General features: G+C 36.3%; 1 protein-coding gene across 6 annotated transcripts; it reads left to right on the top strand.

Moving 5' to 3' along the window:
- Positions 1 to 2,877: 2,877 nt before the first annotated feature.
- Positions 2,878 to 24,042, top strand: LOC131145971 (S-type anion channel SLAH2-like). 6 transcript variants are annotated; one of them, XM_058095172.1, is made up of 7 exons: positions 2,878 to 3,371; positions 3,456 to 3,521; positions 5,955 to 6,147; positions 7,942 to 8,451; positions 9,100 to 9,870; positions 23,265 to 23,296; positions 23,394 to 24,042. In XM_058095172.1, the coding sequence occupies exons 3-7, from the start codon at positions 5,971 to 5,973 to the stop codon at positions 23,767 to 23,769; spliced, it is 1,866 nt and encodes a 621-aa protein (XP_057951155.1). In that variant the 5' UTR covers positions 2,878 to 3,371; positions 3,456 to 3,521; positions 5,955 to 5,970; the 3' UTR covers positions 23,770 to 24,042. The 6 variants fall into 6 exon arrangements, with proteins under 6 accessions (XP_057951155.1, XP_057951153.1, XP_057951152.1 ...); XM_058095171.1 differs by having other exon boundaries at positions 3,218 to 3,318; XM_058095170.1 differs by lacking the exon at positions 3,456 to 3,521 and having other exon boundaries at positions 2,896 to 3,318; positions 7,972 to 8,451.
- The last annotated feature ends 284 nt before the right edge of the window (positions 24,043 to 24,326 follow it).

Below are 24,326 nucleotides of genomic sequence, written 5' to 3'. Positions count from 1 at the left end.
AAACTTTTTATTAATAAGCATACTTTTGTCATTAAAAAATTATAATGACCAAATAAAATCTCATCATTCCCCGTCGTTATTGCTTATAACATAGAATTAACTAAAATTGTTGCTACAAATTAATAATAATGAAAGTGAATAATATTGTTAATGCACTCAATAGTGATCATTATTATATTTTAACAATAATTTTTGTTATCATAGTCAATAAAAAACTATACCCTTAGTTTGGAAGTATAAATTTTTACGTTTGAATTTGAATTTATGTGGATTCGGATAAAATAAAATCTAAAATTATGTTAATTTTTTAAAATCTATATAAATTTAAATCTCAACTCCAAAATTCATACTCCAATCACTGTAATAATGAATATCAAAGACCAATATTTTATTTTTTTTATTTTCATATAAATAACTATAACAATAAAATCAAGTCTTAAGTCCCACTAGGTGGAATCGATTATATGCATCATTTTCTGCCAATTTAGGTGATTATGCACAAATAAGAAATAAATCTAAACATGCCTATTAGGGATAGCATTAGGGTTAGGGTGGTGCACTGTACAAACTTAATACGCATTTATGAGTACCAATTTGATCTAAAATCTTCATATCTTCATATTATTATATTAACTTACAACTATAATTTTATAATTTTTTTTTACAAAAAGTAATTTATTCATCAAGAGAGGCTGGCTATGGGAATTGAGATGAATTTATTTTCTTTTTTAAACTTTTGGGGTGGTATGTGAATGATTTATGAAAATTTTTTATTGAATATTCAATTTTAATAAGCTCTTAGATCAAGTGAGCAAATTTTGTATGGGAAAATTTAAAAAAAATTGCTTAAATCATTGGTTAATAAAAGTTTAATTAACTTGTTATATAAAAAAAAATAGTCCCTCTTTAATTAACTCATCAAGACATAATTTTCTTTGTTAGTAATATAAATAAAGTAATTAACAATTGATAAATTCTTGAAATCTATATTTTAATTTGGTCTTTATTAATGGAAAGCAAAAGGAAAAGAAAGCATATGAAGGACCACCGCTAAAACCACAAATATAATCATAGACCATAGGGATAGCCTTAGGGGTTAGGGGTGGTACATATGCACACAATGATGCACCCACCAAGTGTGGCTCCGGTCGCTTGGCTTTGTCGTGGCCTCTCATATCCAAAGAAAAGCAAATAGGCACTACTCCAAAGCTTCAAAAAAAGTCTTATTCTTTTTTTTTTTTTTGGGTATATGTGAGAAATCAAGCCATCGACGAACCTTTTGAACCCCCCGATGTGGCACCAAATCCACGGGACGGCAGCCCTTCCCCCCTAGTTCGCCCTCCTAGTTAATCCGAATGTAGTCACAATCTACTCACAATTAGGTTAGACGTACGATCAACCCAAGCCCCCGGACTTAGGCTAGCATTATAGAACTCCATGTCACAAAATTAGATTATCAAATAAATAAAACTTAGCCATTTGTTCATTCTAGCATAGGAGAGGATTTACTTCCTTTAGAACCTTGCAATTAAAAAGTATTTGAAAAATACGTTTTAAAAATCACATGCATTAATATGTATTAATACATTTATTTAAAAATATTTTTAAAAATCACATCTATTAATATGCATTAATAGATGTATTAATAATTACTCATATATGTGTTTAAATGATATGTACTTGTATTCGATTTTGAATTTGAAATCGACTTCAAATTGTCAACATTTAAAATTTTTTTACAAATAGATTTGATAGATATTAATGAATATTAATTTGACCTAAAATTTTATTTATTTTTATATCATTATTTTAGGATGAAAGATACTAACTTTTCTTGAGATTTATAAAAAGACATTCACAGATTTCAGATGGTTTTTAGATATATCAAAAATTCTAAGAGCTTCTTTTAACATTTATTTTTTGTGACATTTATATTATTTAAAAGTTTTATTTTTATGTAAAATATTAGAGAAGATTTGTATTTTTTTTAACAGATTTTTGGAAGGGACACCTCTCTCTCTTGAACTTACATATATTATAGTAAAAGTAAGGTGACTTATTTTTGTAATTATTTAAAAAAATTTAAAACTATTTGCACAAACAAATAGAATGAAAACTATTTTTTTTCTATTTCTTATAAATACTGTAAAAATGAAAAAATTAACTCATCTTTTGTAATTTCTTTTCAACCATTTTTACAATTTTTTCTAATTTTTCTATTTATTAATAAATCCAAAAACAAATAAAGATTGAAAAAAAAATTAAACAAAAAATTTAAGAAAAATGGAAAAGATGAAAACATAAATTGGAAACATGTTACATGCATGGAAAAGACATAATAACCAACTTTTGAAAAATTAGTTTTTCTAAAATCTATGCAAATTTATATTAATTAGAATAAATGCGGCATAACCGACTTTTGTTGAACCACGGATCAATAGGAATAGACCCCCTTCTCTCTCTCTTTCTTAACTTTCATATATATATATATATATATATATATATATATATATATATATATATAAAATTAAAAGAAAGGTTTCATTTTTTTGTAATTATTTGAAAAAATTAAATATATTTGTACAAACAAATAATGCAAAAACTATTTATTTTAATTTTACTATTTCCTATAAATATTGTATAATAATAATAATAACAAAACCAAACCTTAAGTCTAGATAGTCCTATAAATATTGTAAGGATAAAAAATTAATTCAATTTTTGTAATTTCCTTTTAACATTTTTACAATTTTTTTATTAATAAATAACAACTACGACGAAATTTAGTTGATTTATGTAAATATTAGTCCATCAACCGTACAATTAATTTTGTTCCATTTTAAATTAAATATTTTCGTAAAAAACTCTCGCACGGTGAGCTGCCTCGACCTCCGAGCCTCCGACCACCATTGTCGTCGTCGTCTTCTTCTTTAATTCGCCTTAATGAGTTGATGTACAACACATTAATTCCAGCTGGTTAGGTCCAGAGCGTTTGCATTTCCTCGACATTTTGCTGCAATGGCGAGTCTTCACCACAAATACACGCTAGATCCTCACAGATTTACAGCTTGGGAACGGGACCCCATCGTCTCCTCCCCTCCCCCAAAAAGAGCCGTCCTGGACCATCGCTCTGATCAGCCATTACCTGTTCACCACATCTTTTCTTCAACTGATTCTTTTTTGCAATTATTATTTTCTAATGGAGGGGTTGCTGTATCCCGGACATCAAGCGCAGCAAATTCAGAGCCCTAAAAGATTTCATATAGAATTAAATTCAGAATATATTAATTGGCAACTCGCTCCAGAGCTCTTGAATATGTGAGGATTATTATTATTATTATTGTTGAGCTTTTGCTGAATGTGGGGCTGCTGTGAGTATGATGTTTACACAAATGCATTGCATTTTTAACTTTTAATTGTTTTTGTTCTTGATGGGTTTCTTTATGATTTTCTAGCCGGCCCTCACTTGGCGATGCATGAATCGTTTCCTTTCTCAGTGGATTACGTCCATTGATTTCTGGGTAATCACTCTTAAGATAGTTTAAAATTTGGATTCCTAATACATATCTTTTTGTTTTTGTCCTTTTCATCTTTGTGATCTCTTGTAAGATAGTTTAGAAAATGAATTTCTAATAATTTTTTAAAAAAATATTTTGTCATTTTCATCTCCACTTACTTAGAATTTGAATTTCTAGTTTAAAAATATTATGTCATTTTCATCTCCACGTACTTTTTAAATTGGTCTTGCATTAGATATGTTTTAGGTGCTATGCTTAAATATTGATCTGCTACAACTGTGTTCACATATATTTGTTGAACTACCAACAAATATCTACAAAAGGCTGCCAAGCTATTTTCTAATGGAAAACATGAAAGTTTTTTTTTTTTTTAAAATGAAAAATAATCTTTCTATAAATTTCTTTATTTGTTTTGAGAAATATCTTTCAGGAAGTTATTTTCTACTCTTAGATAGAATACATCTTCTCTTAAAATATTTTTTTTCCCTTTGATGCATTGCCCCGCCCCAATTAAGGAAGATGGAAAAATTATTTCCAAACAAACATTTTTCTCCTAACCAAACTAGGCCCTACACCCCACATTTTCCCTTTCATTAATAACAAATTAATAGACTGACTAAGTAATTTCAGGGTATTTTTTAAATTTGTGGTTCGATTATGGTCATTTTTCTTGAAATTAAAGGCAGAAATGGTAGTCCATGAGGGTTTGTAATTAATATTGACGTGGGCATGTGTGAAATAAGACAACTTTTTTAAGGAATGTAAGATGAATATTTGCCGTGAGTTTTGTTCCAATTATGGAAAGAGCTTTTCCTCTATTTATTTTACTTTTTTGATTCCTTTCGTATATAGAACCTTATTTTCTATTTTGTGGTATATTTCATTTAAAAAAATGGGCCATGGTACATAAGTGACCTAATTTTTTAGTCATATTTCAATGGAGTTTGTAATGGAAAGGTTTTTATGAACTTGATATTTTGATTCCACATTAGTTAATTGTAATATACTGCTTAATAGTTTATGAAATTGAGGGCTGACATCTGGATGTGTTTCAGCTTATATAGCCACGTGGTGTGTTCTAGACAAACCTAGTTTGTTGAGTAAAAATATAACATAGTTTTGTGAAATTGATGACAGATTATTCAAGCCTGTATTTGCCTTGCTAACCCAGCTTCCTAACATCTTCCAATTAAATTGCAAAAGACTTTTTGCTTTCTTTTTCTCTGTCTGCTGACTGCATGAGTCACTCTCACAAAGCAGCTGTATTTGTCACATATCATGTGTATTTGACTTGATAGTTGCAAAAATGTGCCCCCTGCTTTGATCCTTGAATTATATATTCTGGCTTTAGATGCCAAGAACTGTGCGTTAGCCAGATTACAAATTCCAGTTTGTTTTCTGCACTCCCTGGTTTTTCCTCAATTTTGGTTCTGTGACTCTTGTTCTGAGTTTTCTTGAGAAGAGAAAGGCTTTTGATGCTTTAGATGAATTTGGATCTTTCATCAACAAGATTTCCTGGACTATTTGTATGGAGGATTGCCATAAGCATTGAAGATCCAGATTGTTTCAAAAGTTATTTGTGAGGTGTTGTAAGTTTTGGGAAGAACTTGTGATCTTTCACTTTAACTGGGTTTGTTAACTCATTTTCTGCATCTCTGCAGAATCTTAGAACTAGTTTTTGACATGAATAATTAATAGCTTTTGGGAATTACATGTGTGTGATACTATGGTCGCCTTTTCTTTTAGTATATGCATGTGGTCTTATGAATTAGTTCATTTGTTCTTCATCACAGCAGATTAGTTAGCATTTTTTTAATGTTTTTTTCCTCTATATTTTTCTGATAATTCATTAAAGTCTAGCACTCTAGCTAGGAACCACCTCAAAGGTCCGCAAATTACTACCATGTACTATCTTCTGAAAGTGGCGTATGTTTCCTGTTAATTTTTGCCTTCTAGAACCCTAAATAAGATTATTAACTATTTTTATTTTAAAGGTTTAACATTAAGTGACTTAAGATTGGCTATCAGCAGCTTATCTGATGGAAACAGAAGTATTGGTGATTGAATGATCATTGATATGATCTGTAACATGAATAACACGTGGTCATCATGAAGTTCACCGGCACTACCCCTTATTAAATATACTGTGAAACAAACTTAGTGAAGATGAAGTAAGATATTTGTGTGCGCACATTTGCGTTTATATATCCTGTTAAGGGCCACCAATAGTTAAACATGCGATTTCTTGTTTAGTTTAAAACATTACAAATGCTAGCATGGCTGTCTCTGTTAATGTTCAAGAATATTTAACATTTAAAAGGTATGTCAATTTCTTAATTTGTTTATAGCTGCTTTTTGTAAGCATATTCTCCTCTATATATTTTATTTGCTGCTTGCAAGATCCCTGTAAAGTAGAACCGTTTTTACCTCTTTCAGGTATAGTTGTTTTGTCATGGAAAACAGAAGAATTATGGGTTCAGCAAAGCAGGATTCTCCTAACATAATCCCCCCACTCCTCCAATTCATATCATCAAAGCAGGTCTCTGGTTTTGATAGCATTGAAATGAATGGTAGCTTGAGCAATCAGCATCAAGCAACTGACTTTCAATCTCTTAGCTCGTCTGCTAAAGTAAGTTGTCAATCCATGATCCAACTGTTAAACTGGCATCCCCTAGCATAACCTATTCTATACATGCCAATATGATGATCAGTTTTATCTCTAAATAAGAATTGTTAAAGCTTGATAGGGATTCTTGGCCCAATACATAACAGCATAAACTTTGCACCGTTGCTTAACATGGTATCAGACATATGGTTATCAAGAGGTCATAGGTTCTATTCATGTTGCCCGTATTTATCATCAATTTGTTAAAAGTATTGCATTTTCCCACATTTGGGTATTATTTATCTTTTGTTTACCTCTCCATGTGCAATTGTGTTGCATGTGCAGGGGAGTGTTACGGCATGATATACATTGTTGGCCCACTACCTAACAGGCTACAGCTTAAGATTTTAGGTTAAATGATTGCTTGACCTATCAGAAAATCTCATATGAAAAAGAAAAAATGAAGAAGAAAAATTGGAAGATCTTGACAGTTCTTGATTTCTTTCATGTTTACCCTATATGAGGCTTCCTATGTGAGAGCTGGCAAGCAGTAATCTGAAGGGTTTATTGTATACCACCTCAATTCATTGTTGGACATGACTTGTCATGGAACAAGATTTAGCTTGGTTAAATATTTTGTGAACTTGGTAGTGAAGGTCATCTAGTTAACTGTGTTTGAGCTGAGTGTTGATTTAGGATTAAATTGGTAATATGTGCATGTTTCAAAGTGTTTTAAAACAATAAATTGGTATAGTATGATACTAAGTTATATTTTCAGTTCCTCAACTTAAAGAGAATCCATAAAACACCAGCCTACTTTTGCATATGACTTACTCTCTTCGATTGTCATGTGTTTTTGTTTAGGAATGCATTTTTTTAAACATAGAGGCATAGGCTGTTTTACTGTTGAATAGCATATGTTAGGGATCAGGATCAGTGATGAAGATCACTGCTGGAGAACACCATAAAATTCAAGCTTGAAAACCAGCAGACATGTCGTTGCTCTGGTTATGCCTTACAATGGTTTTGCCGGAGATAATGAAACTCCACAAACAAAACAAAAGGATAGTGTTTGGGAGCATGGATTTCGAGTTTTGGGTTTGAATTTATATGGATTTGAAGAAATGCAATAGAATTTTGTATTGAGTTTTGTTCAAATCCAAACAAATCCAAATCGAAATCTCAAAATCTATGCTCCCAGATGGAGGGAAAAAGAATTTCAATTCAAATTCTGTATAATACTTCAAATAGTTTTGGTATCAGTTCCTCAACGTCAAGAGAAACTATAGGACATCATTCTATGCTGGAGATTTTTCAATTCAATGTCTTCATTTTATTAAGTATTAATAACTTGCTGTGCTAATAGTAACTGTGGTATTACTGGTAGTAACATAATAGCTAACGTAGACCTGGAATTGGTACCTGTATGAAGTTTTTCATCATAAATCATATTGGTTTGTGCTCGAACGAAAAATTACTGCAGTTATATATTTTTGGTAAATGTAAATTTATTACAAGCTGCACGAGCAATGAGAATTATACTTGCTCTATTTATTCAGTATAATTAAAGCCTACTGTTGGTATTCTTTCCTTTTTTTTGTTTTAAAGTTTTTTTTTTTTAATTGTTTACTTGGTAAAGATTTCCCAGATGGTTATTGTTCTTATTATTATGTGCAGAAGCTGGAAAACTTCTGCAGTCTCACATAGGTGGGACTGGTTGTACATTATTCTCTTGATTTTGATGCTAGGACAGGAACTGTAGGAAATAGGAACCATACAGTAGCTTAGATGTTATTTTTCTCTATGCATTTACACCAGGAAACTAAAGCCACTGTTGTTGAGATCCAGGACGAGACATCCCAACTCATCAAGTCCCAAAGGTCGCACTCTGTTTCTATCAGTATGCCATCTTCTCCTATGAATACCAAAATGATTGTTTTAAGTGGTACTGGTGAAGCAGTTTCTGAGAATGAAATTTCAAGCCCTTCTGTCATGTCTAAAACTGCTGACACTGAACAGCCAAGACACGCAAAGTTTTATTCTCAGCCAATACCAACAGGCTTCTCAAATGTGGAGAGAGCCAACAGAAATTTTCGCTATCATGAAAAGCTGCAATTCAGGAATCCAAGGATTTATGAGCTGAAGGATAATACATTTAATTCTTTTAAAACATGGTCTGGGAAATTAGAGAAGCAGTTAACTCACTTGCGTGGAAAGTGCCAAGAAAGTGAAGCAGAGGCTAGCATTTCACAAAATGCAGAGATTGATAATTTACCTGTGGACCGATACTTTGATGCCTTGGAAGGGCCTGAGTTAGATACACTCAAGGTATGCATACTTTATTTTATTTTATTACTTTATTTCCTTACTACCCTTCCATGTTATTTGCTTTCTCCACCTTGAACTGTGGCTACCTAAAATTGGGCCATTTTACATATTTATTTGTATCTGAATGGAAAACCTTCAATTTGTAGTAGAGAGACCTTTCTCACGGACTTTACTGTAGTTGACATGTGTATGGCACATTCTAACCCTTCACTGTAGACTATTGTATATGTTCCTCTTTGCCAACCTTTTTTGTCTTTACAAACAATGAAATGTACGTGTTTATAATGTCAATATGCATGGATGGGTTCTACCCAAAAGAGAAAAATAAAATGCATGGACAGGCTACTGGTGGTGTTTGACTAATGGTTTTCCAACTTTTTTTCTGTATTAACAAAACTTGAAAGTCCTACTTTTATGCCGTTGGTTCTAAGGAAGTCTTTCTGTTTAATTGATGCATTTTATCATTTTGGATGCTCTCTTTAGCTTCCAATATACTGTCCATGTTTATTTATCTACAGATGATTGTTAGATCTCCTTTTGTATTCCCTTCATAACACCTTTGACATTGTTGAAGATTTTAAAATTATTATATATATATTTCCCTATTGTTGATGTATCGTGACTAATTACCTCTATTTTATTTGACAGGCTTCAGAAGTATCAGTGCTTCCAGAAGACAGGAAATGGCCATTTCTACTTCGGTATCCTGTCTCGTCCTTTGGTATCTGCCTTGGAACTAGCAGCCAAGCCATAATGTGGAAAACCCTGGCCACCTCTTCTTCCACAAATTTTCTTCATGTAAGCTTGACCGTAAACTTGATTCTGTGGTGCATATCTGTTGCTCTCTTAGCCATTGTCTCATTCATCTACTCTCTGAAAGTGATTTTCTACTTTGAAGCTGTTCGTCGTGAGTATTATCACCCAGTCCGTGTGAACTTTTTCTTTGCTCCATGGATAGCCATTTTGTTCTTAGCTATTGGGGTTCCACCCTCTGTTGCTCATAATCTTCATGCGGCCATGTGGTATGTTCTCATGACCCCAATCTTCTGTCTTGAGCTTAAGATCTATGGACAGTGGATGTCAGGAGGTCAACGGAGGCTTTCAAAGGTAGCCAATCCTTCAAATCATCTCTCCATTGTCGGAAATTTTGTGGGAGCTTTGTTGGGTGCATCAATGGGGCTAAAAGAAGGACCTATATTCTTTTTTGCTGTTGGATTGGCTCACTATGCAGTTTTATTTGTAACTCTTTACCAGAGACTTCCTACAAATGAGACACTTCCGAAGGACCTTCATCCAGTTTTCTTTCTGTTTGTAGCAGCACCCAGCGTTGCTTCCATGGCATGGGCAAGGATTCAAGGTTCCTTTGATTATGGATCACGGATTCCCTACTTCATTGCCTTATTCCTTTATTTCTCACTGGTTAGTTTCTCTGCCACTCATGCATAGACACATGTGTACACACACATATTCTCAGTCATATCATCCTAATATCTTTGGTCTGGCACATTATGATCTCATAGAGGGATATGATTAGCCCACAATTTGGTGAATCCTATTGTGGGAGGCTTCTTTGGCAGCATATGTTTGAGGGGACAGTTTCCATGCCAATGATGGAAGGGTAAACACCTTCAGAGAATGTTTATTAGTTGATTGGGATAACATATTCCTGGATGGATTGTTTATTAGTTAATTTAGATAACATATTCCTGGATGGTGTTAAAAATCTAGAAAATCTTTGACCAAACTACTTTTCTGAAACCGATGTTTGAAAAGGCTTAATTGAGGTTCGCCTCGAGGAAAGTCATGCCTAAAATGCCTTGAGGCTCAATCTGAAATGCCAAATCCCAAAAAGGCTAAATCATTACACACTAATGCTTACGCATTTGTACAAAAGGCACACATTTTGTGCCTTTTTAGTTGAAGCTTGCACATTTTGGGTGTGTGATTCTCAAGTTAGATTTGGCTAGAAAATTTTGACTCCACATTTATATAAGAGGAATGTCATAGATTCTAAAACTCTTGAACCTCAACCTTTCCAATTGAAGAGTTGGATCTTAGATTTTTCAAATAATTTAAACTTTGTAATGTTGTAGCTTATCCCTTGTCATGATTTACATAATGAATTCAAGTTAGCAATTTTTGAGTGGCCAACAAGTAGTTTGCTAATTATGTTGATTTTTTAACATTATATTTGTGATTTTCTTAATTTTTATTTATTTTTAAAATATTTGTAACTACTAACTTATTTTTATCTAAAAAAAAAAAATTCTCAAAAGGGCAGCCCGGATCCCCTCTTCTCGAGAATCTATACATCCCTTATCAGTATATGGGCAGCTATCTCTCGAGAATAGGTTTAGGTTCGGCCTTAATGAAAAAATCAAATGGAGCACCTAACAACGCATCTTCACAGACCAAGAACTATGAGATCACCCCAAAATGAAAGGTATGACGAAGGGATCGTACCATTCGAGCCTTTTTTTTTTTCATGCTTTTCTCGGAGGTCTGGAGAAAGCTGCAAGATTTGTCCAAGTCACTTCGTTTCTTTTTGTCCAAGTCACTTCTTTTTTTTTCCAAGTTGATTATCTTCTTGTCTAACTCTCTTCCTTTTTTTTTGTGAGTTTCGGGAATATCCCCATTCATAGGTCCAAGAACCTTAAGGCTTGCGCCTTGTTGGATATTTAAAAAACCAAAGACTAAGGATAATGAGAGAAGCTGATTTAGAGACTGCAGAAGGCTAATTTTTATTGAGCAACAAACTATCCATTTATACAACATATTGACAACTAAATTGCAAAAAAATCTGCTACATGTTGAGCATAACAGCTAAGAGCCTAAAAATCAGCATGAAGAAATGGTTATTATCCTAAAAATTAGCAACAAATAAAACTTATTTAGCTCCTAAAGAATAGCAACAAATAAAACTTATTCAGCTCCTAAAGAACAGCAACAAATAAAACTGATTCAGCTTCATAAGTCACACCAGTCAACACTCCCCCTTGACTCTAGAGCTGCATACACCAAGCTTCTGCCTCAAGAATTCATATCTAATCTTCGGAAGTGCCTTTGTTAGGATGTCAGCACTTTGACTTTCTATTTTGCAGTAGATTAGCTGCACTTCTCCTTCCCTTTGTACCTCTCTTAGAAGATAAAATTTTATTTTGAAGTGTTTTGTTTTGTGTGTCTTCTTGTTGTTCCATATGCAAATTTGTCATAAGTTTCCTAATCCAAAGGGCTCGATTCACAGCAGCAACAACAGCTACATATTCTGCTTCTGCTGTGGATTGAGCTATGACTTCTTGCTTCTTAGAACACCATGAAAAAATTCCAGAACCAAAGCTAAAACAGTAACCTGAGGTGCTTTTCATATCATCATCACAGCCAGCCGAATCACTATCAGAATAACCATGGAGACTAAAGTTTTTAACTTGACTGAATCTTATTCCTTAATCAATTGTGCCCTTAACATAGCTAAGAATTCTTTTTGCTACTTGAAAATGAATTTCACTAGCACAGTGCATATACCTTGATAGCAAACTCACTGCATGTATGATATCTGGCCTGGTTGCGGTTAAATACATTAGACAGCCTATTAGGCTCCTGTACAGCCTTTCATCCACCTTTTCAGCTCCATCTTCTTTGCAAAACTTTTCCTTTTGATTCATTGGAGTTGTAGTCGGCTTGCACTCTTCCATGTTGAATTTCTTGAGGTCTTCCTTTGCATATTTATGCTAGCATAGAAATATTTCATTTTGCTTTTGACGTACCTGCATACCAAGGAAGAATGTCATCCTCCCAAGGTTTGTCATTTCAAAGACATCTTTCATTTGTTTTTTAAATCCTTGCTACTTCCTGTAACGAGTAGATCATCAACATACAGAGATACCATAAGTATTTCATCACCAGTCTTCTTGATATATAAAGTAGATTCACCCAGAATTTTTTCAAAGCCTAAGTTCACTAAGTTTGCATCAATCATGCTATACTAGGACCTTGGTACTTGTTTTAAACCATACAAGGCTTTTTTTAGTCGATATACCTTCTCCTCGTGTCCTTGAAAAACAAACCCTTGAGGTTGCTCCACAAAAGTTTCTTCCTCCAAGTATCCATTCAAAAAGGCTGACTTGAAGTCGTCAAGTTAGAGAGAGAAGCTCTCACCTCTCTCTAGAGAGAGGCGCTTGACCGCGGAAGGATGCTCATCCTGGACTGAACCTCTTTGTTGATTTTTGGATTCCGATTGGTCTTGGGGAGCTTTTTCCTCCCGCAATGCCATGATGATTATCATTCAGCAATTTCCATTGATGGATGTTGGAGCTGCCCAAGATTTTGTATCTCTTTGGGTCATGATTTGTCCACTGTAGATTCTCGCGGAGGCTGTGTGGATCTCATTTGAGGCAAAGTGTAAAAGGGATGGTGTTGTTTGTGTTGGATTTGTCTTTCCCAGTAGGAAATTATTCCTTGATGGCGTGGAGGTCCATCTTGGTGATGATGGTGATTTCCTTACTCCGAAGGATTTTCGACTCAACATTGATGCCATCCATATCACTGAAACTGATTCCCATCGAGTTGTGGTTTTGGAAACCTGGCGTGTTGTCCGGTTTAGGAAGTTTAATATCAGCAATTTAGATTTGCAGATGAGAAGTCACAGAGTCTGGGTTTGAAGGTGTTTCGTGCGTCTTCTGATTCTCTTTGTCTGATTGGAGGTTACTTTGGTTTTTCTTTTTTGTTTGTTTTTTTCTGTTCTGTGTTACGGTTCTTGTCTGTTCCTTTCTCAGTCTTTGAGTTCGCCTTTGTCACTTTGGTTCTTCTGTTTTTCTGTTCTTTGGTTTCTGCTTTGAATTTTTTTTGGTTGTTCTGTTGTTCTTTTGCTCGGCAGTTCGTTCCCTTGTTCTTGTTTGGCGAATTCTATTCGTCTCTTCTTTCGGTTCATTGTTCCGGTTCCTGCTTTGTTCTTTTCTCAGTTCAAGTGTTCTTAGTCATTCTCGTAGTTCTGTTCGAATCTTTATTTTGTGTTTTTCTGTTCGGCAATTCGGTCCTTGTTCTTGTTGGGAGGTTTCTGGTGTTCATTTTGCTTGGTGTCCGTGTTCTTTGATTCCACTGTTCATCCATTTTGTGTCCGCGTGTCACTCCTTTTGCTGCCCCACATGACTTTCGAAGGGCAAATTCAAATTTCAAATTCCTTCCTTGCTCACTATTCCACTTTGGCGCTTCCATGCCCGCCTGCAGTTGTCAGCGTGCATTCATTCCTGCCAGTCATTGGGGTTGCGGATTCCGACAGTGGCCACGTGATCTAGCTTGCCTTCTCTTGTGTTGTTCTTTGTTTTAAAAGTTCCTCCAATCAGTTTGACTCTAAATTTTTGAATTTCCTACGTGTCCCACAGTAGGAGTTTGATTGAAGTTGGGTGGAAGAATTGTTTTCATTTTCTCCTTCATGAGTTGTACCTGCGGGAATGCAGTGTCATTTGTGTATTTGAGTGATGGTCAACGGTTCTTCTACACGGGTGGTTGACAATTTTCAGATATACTCGCTTTTGGAAAATTCAGAAGCTGTTTCAATGTCTGCTACAGTGGATTCGTGTGATGTCCTCTCGGGCATGGCACAGCAGAAGCTCCAGGCATGCATGCTGCCTATGAATTGGATGATTGGAACTTGGGTTCTTGGATTCCTTGAGCTCAATTCCTTTTGTGTATTGGGTACGCCCAGTTATGATTGTACTTGCCTTGTGCCCTGGGTATGCCCAGGTTTGATTGTACTTGTTGCTAGGTTTTTCCTAGTTTTGTGTTCTGGGTACGCCCAGTTATGATTGTACTTGCCTTGTGCCCTGGGTATGCCCAGGTTTGATTGTACTTGTTGCTAGATTTTTTCCTAGTTTTGATGTTGTTTGTTTGTGATTGGGAGCTTTGGCCTCCCTTCTTGGTGTATGTTTTAGTCTTTTCTGTACATATTCCTTTGATCAATATACATTTACCCTTTGATCAAAAAAAAAAAAAAGGCTGACTTGACATTTATTTGGTGTATAACCCAGCCTTTTTATGCAGCAAGAGCCAGCAACATCCTTATGGTATCCAACCTAGCAACTAGGGCAAAAGTTTCAGAAATATCTACCCTAAACATTTGGGCATATCCCTTGACAACAGGTCTTGCCTTGTACTTGTTTACAGAACCATCAGGATTGAGCTTGGTCCTGTAAACCCACTTGACTCCTATAGCTTTCTTGTGTTTAGGTCTGTCTGCCAACTCCCATGTCTGGTTCTTTTCAATCATCTTTAGCTCCTCTTTCATTGCAGCTATCCACTTCTAATCAGTTGCAGCTTCTTCATACCTTGCAGACTCCATTACAGCAACATTACACCTCTGATAAATGTCAGAGAGTGATCTGGTTCCTCTAATAGGTTCATCATCCATATCATCATTCTCCTCCTGAACCTCAAGCTTCTTGTCATTCTCCCAACTCCAGTTGTCCAACTCAAGGAATTGAACATCCCTGCTGACAATTACTTTGTTGCTTTGTGGTATATAGATTCTGTAGGCCTTTGAAATTGAGCTATAGCATACAAAGATCATAGATTCTGCTTTTTTGTCCAATTTGTCTCCCTTAACTTGAGGGATGTAAGAGAAACATAGGCAACCAAATGTCTTCAGATTAAGCAACTTTGGTTTATAGTCATACCATGCTTCAAATGGAGTCTTCTTCAGCAAAGCTTTTGTTGACAATTTGTTTAGTAGAAAAACTGCTGTATTTACAGCCTCGGCCCAAAATTTGTTTGGCAGCCCTTTGTCATGAAGCAAGCACCTTGTCATCTCCATAATTGTCCACTTTTTCCTCTCCACAACACCATTCTGTTGAGGAGTGTAAGATGCCGTCGGCTGATGTTCGATACCTACATCTCCACAAAACTTGTTAAATTTTTCAGCGGTATATTCAGTTCCATTATCAGACCTAATTACCTGCATTTTGCATCCGCTTTGAGTTTCAACCCTAGCTTTAAACTTCCCGAAGATGTCTGCAACCTCATATTTAAGCTTCATAAAATAAATCCAGCACATTCTAGAGTAATCATCAATGAAAGCAATATAATACTTACTGCCATTCAATGATGGTGTTTTCATTAGTCCTCCAACATCTGTGTGTATTAATTGCAGCCTCTGTGTAGCCCTCCAAGCCTTGTTTTGTTGAAAAGGAAGCCTGGTTTGCTTCCCATACTGACAAGCAACACATTTAGGAGACTCTTCCTCTAATTCAGGCAGGCCTTTCACCAGATTGTTCTTCTTCATGAAAAGTAGAGCAGCATGATGGAAATGCCCCGATCTCTTGTGCCAAAGCACTATATTGCTATCTTCTTTGTGTACAATAGCCTGCTCCTCTTTCATCAAATCCAAGGCAAAGTTTTTGCCTTTCATTTGAACTTCGAACACCTCTATGCCATTTGTATCTTTAATCACACAGTTTTTGTCTTCAAACAGTACCTTATAGCCATTTTCCAACAACTAAGTAACACTCAAAAGATTTTGATTAATTTCAGGAACATACAGAACATCACAAATTAATTTCAGATCTGTGTGACCTTCAATCGCTACTGTTCCTTTGCCTTTTGTTGCAATGTGTGCTCCATTCCCAATTCTGACTTTAGAAATAGCAACCTTGTCAAGCTCGCTGAAGAGCTCTCGATCATAAGTCACATAGTTTGTACAACCACTATCTATAAGCCAACTTTTTGTGGAGCTGTTGGTGGCAAAGCATGATATCACAAACAACTGCTCCTCTTGAGGTTGATCCTCAACAGCTTTGGCTTCTCCTTGTTGCTGTTGAGTCTTGCATATCCTTTCCATGTGCCCTAACTGACCACACTTGTGACATCTTACATCTGGCCTCCACCAACACTTATTCTGTGGATGATTGGCTTTTTTGTAGTAGGAGTAAGGTGGAAAGAATTGAGTGTTGTTGCTTGCATAACCTTCAAGCTAGTTGTTTTGGTTATGTTTTTTTTTTTTTTTTGTTTTTGCCACCATTGTTGTTCTGTGATTTGGCTTGAAAAGCACCCACAGATCCTTCTTGCCTCATAAGCCTCCTTTGTTCTTGTGCCTGCAGTGCATTCAACAATTCTGCCAAGGTAATGCTTAATAGATCTTTTGAGTTTTCAAAAGATGAAATTGTAGCCTCAAACTTTTCAAGAATTGTGACTAGGACCTTTTGAACAATTCTAGAATCAGAAAAATCAATACCAAGGAGTCTTACCTTGTTGACAATGCCAAGAAGTCTGTCAGAATATTCCTTGATTGTTCATGATTCTTTCATCTTTTGCATCTCAAATTCTCGGATCAAATTCAGCACTTGCATCCCCTTTGATCCTTTCATTTCCTTTGTATTCTTGCTTCAAAAAATCCCAAATTTCCTTGGCTGTTTTTAGTGTCGTTATTCTGGTAAAAATGGTGAAGAGACTGCAGCAAACAAGGTTGCTCTTGCTTTTTGATTTTCTTTGCATCATCTCCTTTTGACTTTTGATTTGTGCAAGAGTTGGATTGTTTGGCAGGGCTAGAACTTCATATACTTGTTCAGCAGCTTCTCATAGATCATTAGCATCAAGATAGGCCTCCATTCTAATAGCCCACATTTGATAATTTGTTCCATCAAACGCTGGAGGTGCAATTGTAGTGAATGAATTTTATGAATTCATTATGAATAGGTTGTTGTGTTTGAGCTCTCTCAATCTCACAGGTCCCTCAAGACTATAGCTCTGATACCAATTTGTTGGATATTTCAAAAAACCAAAGACTAACGATAATGAGAGAAGCTGATTTAGAGACTGCAGAAGGCTAATTTTTATTGAGCAACAAACTATCTATTTATACAGCATGTTGACAACTGAATTGCAGAAAAATCTGCTACATGTTAAGCATAACAGCTAAGAGCCTAAAAATTAGCATGAAGAAATGGTTATAATCCTAAAGAATAGCAATAAATAAAACTTATTCAACTTATAAAGAATAACAACAAATAAAACCGATTTAGTTCCTAAAGAATAGTAACAAATAAAATTGATTCAGCTCCTAAAGAATAGCAACAAATAAAACTGATTCAGCTTCATGAGTCACACCAGTCAACACGCCTTGCCTCTTAAGGGTTAAAATGCCTCACTTTACGCCTTTGCCTTTTAAAACATTTTGTGAGACTCCTACCCCAATCCTTCTCTCTCTCTCTCTCTCTCTCCCCCCCACCCCCTATGATGTAGGGAATTAACACGAAATTCCCAGATCCTGTGAGAAACAAAAATAGAGAAATAATTCATGTCAAAAAAAAAATAATCACACGCACAAGACAATATTTACGTGGTTCGGCAATTTTGCCTACGTCCACGGAGTTGTAGGGATTTCACTATGATCAGGAAGAAAAACAGAGAGTGCGGCTATACAATGTTTTCTCTCCCTCGCTCTAAAAATGACGGCCAAAGCTAATCACCAAAAAACAATAGTTTTATATGCTGCGCACAAGGTTCCCAATGGGCTACAAAACGGGTCCAAAAATTTTTCCGGCCCAAGCCTTCGCTCTATGGACTAAGTCTTAGGATAGAAAACTCCCATTAAAAAACCACGCAACATTAATTTGAGTCGAGTCATCATCCAGATCAAACTCAACCAGGCTCCACAAAGCCCAACAAATCTCCCACTTGGAGACTAGTTCAATCACCAACATCAACCACAATCCCTCATCCCTACAACTCATTCTTCTATCCTCAAGCTGAAAGACAACTGAAGCTGCACACAGCTTCGGCTTCTCAATAGTGACACCCTTAGTCAACATGCCTGCCGGGTTCTTAGATCCACAGATCTTCTCAAGTATTACTAGCTTATCTTCAACAAGGTAATGGATAAAGTGATATTTTGTCTGTATATGCTTCGACTTTGAATGAAAAGTTGATTTTTTAGCAAGAAAAATTGCACTCTGACTATCATTGTGTTGAATGTCCATCGTCTGCTTCTTATCCAATTTGTAGAAGAAACCATGTAGCCAAATCATCTCCTTTCCAGCTTCAGTTGCTGCAACATACTCAGTTTCTGTAGTATACAAAGTAACAATCTTTTGTAGATTTGAAGCCCAAGATATCGTTGTACTACCCAGAGTAAATACAAACCCGTAGTACTCTTTCTACTATCATTATCACCAACAAAATCAGCGTCAACATAATCCTGCAGTTTCAAACTTGCTCCTGTGAAGCAAAGACATGTATCTGATAAACCCCTCAGATATCTCAGAATGCACTTGGCTGCCTCCCAATGCTGCTTTCCTGGCCTACTCATGAATCTGCTCACAACTCCCACTACATGTGCAATGTCTGGCCTTGTACACACCATTACATACATCAAGCTGCCAATAGCAGGGCACCTTGCTCGTATGGTCCCTTTCTTCTTTTGTCTTCGGTAACTGTTCTTTGCTTAGTTTGAAATGACTACCCAAGGGTGAGCTCATTGGTTTGGCTTCATTCATGTTGAACCTGCTAAGAATTTTCTTCACGTACTTTGACTATGAAAGTTTCAATGTACCATTAGCCTTGTCTCTAATGATTCTCATACCAAGGATTTGCTTTGCAGCTCCCAAATCCTTCATTGCAAATTGTTTTGACAATTGCTTCTTCAAATTGTTAATCTCCTCAATGCTAGACCCTGCAATGAGCATATCATCTACTTACAGCAGTAGAATGATGTAAGAATTGCCAAAGAATTTAGCATAGCAACAATGATCAACTTCACATCTCTTGAACCCAATTCTATGCATAAAAATGTCAAATTTCTTGTACCACTATCTTAGAGCTTGTTTTAGGCCATACAAGCTCTTTCTCAGTTTGCAAACTAGATTCTCTTGTCCCTGGACAATGAACCCTTATGACTAAATCATGTAAATGTCTTTCTCCAAGTCACCATGAAGGAATGCCGTCTTCACATCTAACTGCTCAAGATGTAGGTTTTCTGCAGCCACCATTCACAGTATCAGTCTAATCGTTGACATCTTCACAACTGGAGAAAATATTTCTATGAAGTTAATGCCCTCCTTCTACTGGAATCCTTTTACAACTAATCTGGCCTTGTACCACTTGCTACCATCATACTCATTCTTTATTTTGTATACCCACTTGTTGTGCAAAGCCTTCTTCTCTACTTGCAATTCAGTTAATTCCCATGTCTGGTTTCCCAACAAGGAATCCATCTCATCTTTCATGGCTAACTCCCACTTGCATGAATTTTCATCCTGCAAGGCTTCAGCATAATACTCTGGCTCACCACCATCAGTCAACAGAAGATAATTTAGAGCGGGTGAATAACACTGTGGATCTAATGGTCCTAGAAGATCTACGAACCACAACTACAGGTGTACTTTGATCCACCTATGATTTTATATTCTCCTTATCTTCTTCACCCCTTTCCTAGACAGTACTTTCAGTCAACTCATCTAAGTTAACAAATTCAGATTTCTTCTTATCTATCTTTGTGATATCTGGCACTGCAGTTGACCTGTCCTTGTACATAACCTGTTCATTAAATATCACATTTCTACTTCTAATGATTTTCCTGTTTTGTTCATCCCAAAACTGATAGCCAAGTTTCTCATCACCATAGCCAATGAAGAAACAGATTTTGGATTTTGCATCAAGTTTACTACGGGCATCAGAATCAATAGGAACATAAGAAACACAATCAAAAACTTTTAAATGAGAAAACTTGACCTCTTTATCGCTCCAAACCTCTTCAGGAAGTCTGAACTTCATGGGAACTGAAGGTCCTCAGTTTATTAGGTAAGCTGTAGTACTAACAACATCAGCTCAGAAAGTTTTTGGTAGTTCAACGTGCAATCTCATACTCCTAGCATGCTCATTGAGAGTTTTGTTCATGCGCTCAGCCACACCATTTTGCTGTGGTGTCCCAGGAATGGTCTTCTCCATCCTAATTCCATGTGCAGTGCAATACTCATTGAACCCTCCATCTATGTACTCTCTTTCATTGTCTGACCTCAAATATTTTACTTTCAAACCTGTCTCTATCTCAATCAATAGCCTTCCACTTCTTAAAAGTTTCAAATACATCAGATTTATTTTTCAGAAAATAAACTCATACCTTTTTGGTTGAGGCATCAATGAAAGTAATGTAATACCTTAAACCTCCAAGGGAGGCAACTGGAGAAGGCTCCCACAAATCAGTGTGCACTAACTCCAATTTTCCAGCCTTCAGTGTCCTGCCAGTTTTCAAGAAACTCACTCTTTTCTGCTTTCCTAAGATGCAACTTTCACACAAGTCAAAATCAACGTACTTTAATTTTGGTAGTTTCCCTTTTGACAGCAACATCTTCGTTCCTTTCTCAATCATGTGACCAAGTCTGCGGTGCCATAAGCTCATATCAGTACTTGCTTCAGCAATTGCAATTGTGTCTCTTGGACTTGAGGTTATGTATAGAGTACTAGACTTCTTTCCACGAGCCAATACTCTAGCTCCCTTTGTGACCTTCCAAGTGCCACTAGCAAACAACATTGCATGCCCCCTTCATCATCAAGTTATCCGACAAAAATCAGATTCCTTCTCATGTCAGGAATATGTCGTACCTTCTCCAGTAACCAGACCCATTGGGCAACGACATCCGGACGTTTCCCATACCTACAACATCCAAGGTTATACCATCAGCCAAATACACTTTACCAAAATCACCTACTACATAGTTCTGTATGATTTCATGGTATGAAGTGGTATGAAATGAAGCTCCCGAGTCCAAAACTCAATCATCAAGTGGACTGTCTACTGCAAGAAGTAATGCATTTTGTAACTCTTCTATTACTGCGTTAGCAAAATCATCCTCATTCTTCTTAAGACTTTTGCATTGCCTCCTAAAATGACTCGTTTTCCCACAGTTCCAGCATTGTCCTTTTTGGCTAGATCTAGATTTGCTTTAGTTCCGATCATAATTGCTGGATTTTGATCTGTCCTGATATGAATTTCGTTCATTACCTCTGCCTCTTGTCTCAAGGTTTAGGGCAGAACCATATCTTGAGGTTTCACCTGCATCTCTTCTACGAATCTCCTCAGCCAAAATTAAATCTCGTATGTCATTGTACTTCAGTTTTTCTTTTCCCGTAGAGTTGCTTACTGCCATCCTTATTGCCTCCCAATTGTTTGGCAACGAAGCCAAAATAATTAGTGCACCAATCTCATCATCAAAATCAATTTCTACAGATGACAATTAATTTGTGATAGTGTTAAACTCGCTCAGATGTTGTGCTACTTATGCATTCTCTGCCATCTTCAAATTAAACAATTTCTTCATCAGATGTACCTTGTTATTTGCTGACGGCTTTTCATACATACCAGAAAAAGCTTTCATCAGATCTAGTGTGGTCTTCTCCTTTACAACATTGTGTGCAATAGACCTAGATAGAGTTAATCTGATAACTCCCAGTACCTGTCTGTCAAGGAGAGTTCATTCCTTGTTCCTCATAGTAGTAGGTTTTTCTCCTAGAAGCGGCAGATGGAACTTCTTCCCATAGAGATAATCCTCGATTTGCATCCTCCATAATCCAAAGTTTGTGCCATCGAAGTTTTCTATTACAGAGTCTTTCCTGCTTCCTCTGCCATTGCTCCCACTCGAACCTAACCCTATGCTCTGATACCAGTTGTAGGGAATTAACACGAAATTTCCAGATCTTGTGAGAAACAAAAATAGAGAAACAGTCCATGTCAAAGAAAAATAATCACACACACAAAACAATATTTACGTGGTTCAGCAATTTTGCCTACATCCACAGAGTTGCAGAGATTTCACTATGATTAGGAAGAAAGACAGAGAGTGCGGCTATACAATGTTTTCTCTCTTGCTCTCAAAATGACGGCCAAACCTAATCACCAAAAAAACAATAGTTTTATATGCTGCACACAGGGTCCCAATGGGCTACAAAACGGGTCCAAAATTTTTTCCGGCCCAAGCCTTCGCTCTATAGACTAAGCCTTAGGATAGAAAACTCTCATTAAAAAACCACGCGGCATTAATTCGAGTAGGGTCATCATCCGGATCAAACGCAACCAGGCTCCACAAAGCCCAACATATGAATCACACACCATGACACCACACACCCACCAATTATTGAGAAAGCATTATGGTTTCCTTATCGTAGCAACATGATTCTTGATTGGCCCTTCCCCATTTTAAATAACTTCCTGTGGAACAAACTTGGCCTACAAAAACAAAGTCAGGATTGCAGTTGGCGATCACTAGGAATGCAAGCAGGATTGGTGACAAATAAGAAGTCCCAATTTTGTTTGGGATATTTGGTTTGGTTCTATCAAGACCTTTGGTCAGGTCTTGGATCAGAAGTTGTAGAACCCAGGTAAGGTCGGTTCAAATCTGGCTGCTCTGGGATGGCAGCCATTAACTCATTTATACCAACTAACTTCAATATCCAACGGATAGTTTACTTGTAATGAGGTTTTACCAGCCTTCTGTATGCTTTTAGTACCTGTTTGCTGCTTTTATGAACGTTCATTTTGTGAGTGACGTTTTAATTTATTATCTGGTAATTAGTATGGAACTTCTCAACTTCAAAACATGTGTAGCATTAGTTAGCAATGCCTAGTGAAGCAATACAATGCTAGTTAGGGAGTGAGTATCTACTGTCTTGCAAGCAGTAAGACCAACAGTGGCATGACTTATCTTGTTAATATTTCAAATACTTCTGATTCTAAGTATTTTATTAATCATCCTGAGTCACCTGGATGAATGCAAGCTGTCTCTCTCTCTAGGTTATGGTAAGTTCTCTGAACTGCTTTCCCCTTGTTTTTCCAGGCAGTTCGGGTCAATTTTTTCCGAGGGTTCAGGTATGATATAACTTAAACTTTAGCCCCCTGAAACTTCTGTTTTATCCTTTCCATGGTTCAATTTTGATTTTGTTTCTTCTTGCTTTCGAATGTATAGGTTCTCATTGGCATGGTGGGCCTACACTTTTCCAATGACTGGTGCTTCTATTGCAACCATCAAGTATTCAAATGAAATAACAAATATAGTAACCCAATCTCTGTCCATCCTACTCTCTGCCATTTCAACAGTCACGGTGACAGCTTTGCTTATTTCAACTATTGTCCACGCCTTTGTGCTTGGGGACCTCTTCCCCAATGACATTGCCATTGCCATTAGTGAGAGAAGACCAAAAACAAGCAAGAAGTGGTTCCACCAGAGACAGGGAACCTCAGATACCAATGATATTGAGAATTACCTAAAATTTTCAATGCCAGATGGCCAAGATATTGAAGCTTCGATAAAACATCCCAGCTCTGATACCAAAGGCAATTAAGCTTACTAGGCTCATTGTGTTTGAACATCCTGAGGAGGAGGTCCTTGCCATTTTATAAGCACTGTACCAGCCAGATGAATAGTTTTCAGCAATCAGATAAGCAATGGACATGGTTTGGGAATTTCGGCAGCTGCCATGAACACCCGTTTAGAGAGAATGTTAAAATTTGTTTAGGGGAAGAGCCATGTACAAAGCCTTTCGTGAGTTGTAAAATGTAACATGTGAGCGTCGGTAATATTTTTGTTAATAAAATTCCCATCTCTCATTGCAAAAGGAGTGACGACTTTTTTATAGATCTCTTATTGATTTTCAATTAGGGACTCTGGCCGGGCGGCGATTTTCCAGGGGCTTCTGTACTTGATAATATGCAATACAATTTAAAACCCTATAAACCCTGCAGCCCGTTGCATTATACGATTTAGCTTCCCATTGAAATTTTAATCCAATGGCTTATAGTCGGTGTGTCACGCACCCACCTTAAGGTGTGTATCGTAGAATTTTCCAATTCGTAACAAACTAAAGTTTGGATGAACATGTAAAGCATATTTGAGTTTTTT

This window comes from Malania oleifera, chromosome 13 (genome assembly GCF_029873635.1).
Source record: "Malania oleifera isolate guangnan ecotype guangnan chromosome 13, ASM2987363v1, whole genome shotgun sequence".
In the NCBI taxonomy this organism is placed as follows: Eukaryota; Viridiplantae; Streptophyta; class Magnoliopsida; order Santalales; family Ximeniaceae; genus Malania; species Malania oleifera.
This window is presented reverse-complemented; position numbering and strand designations above follow the sequence as displayed.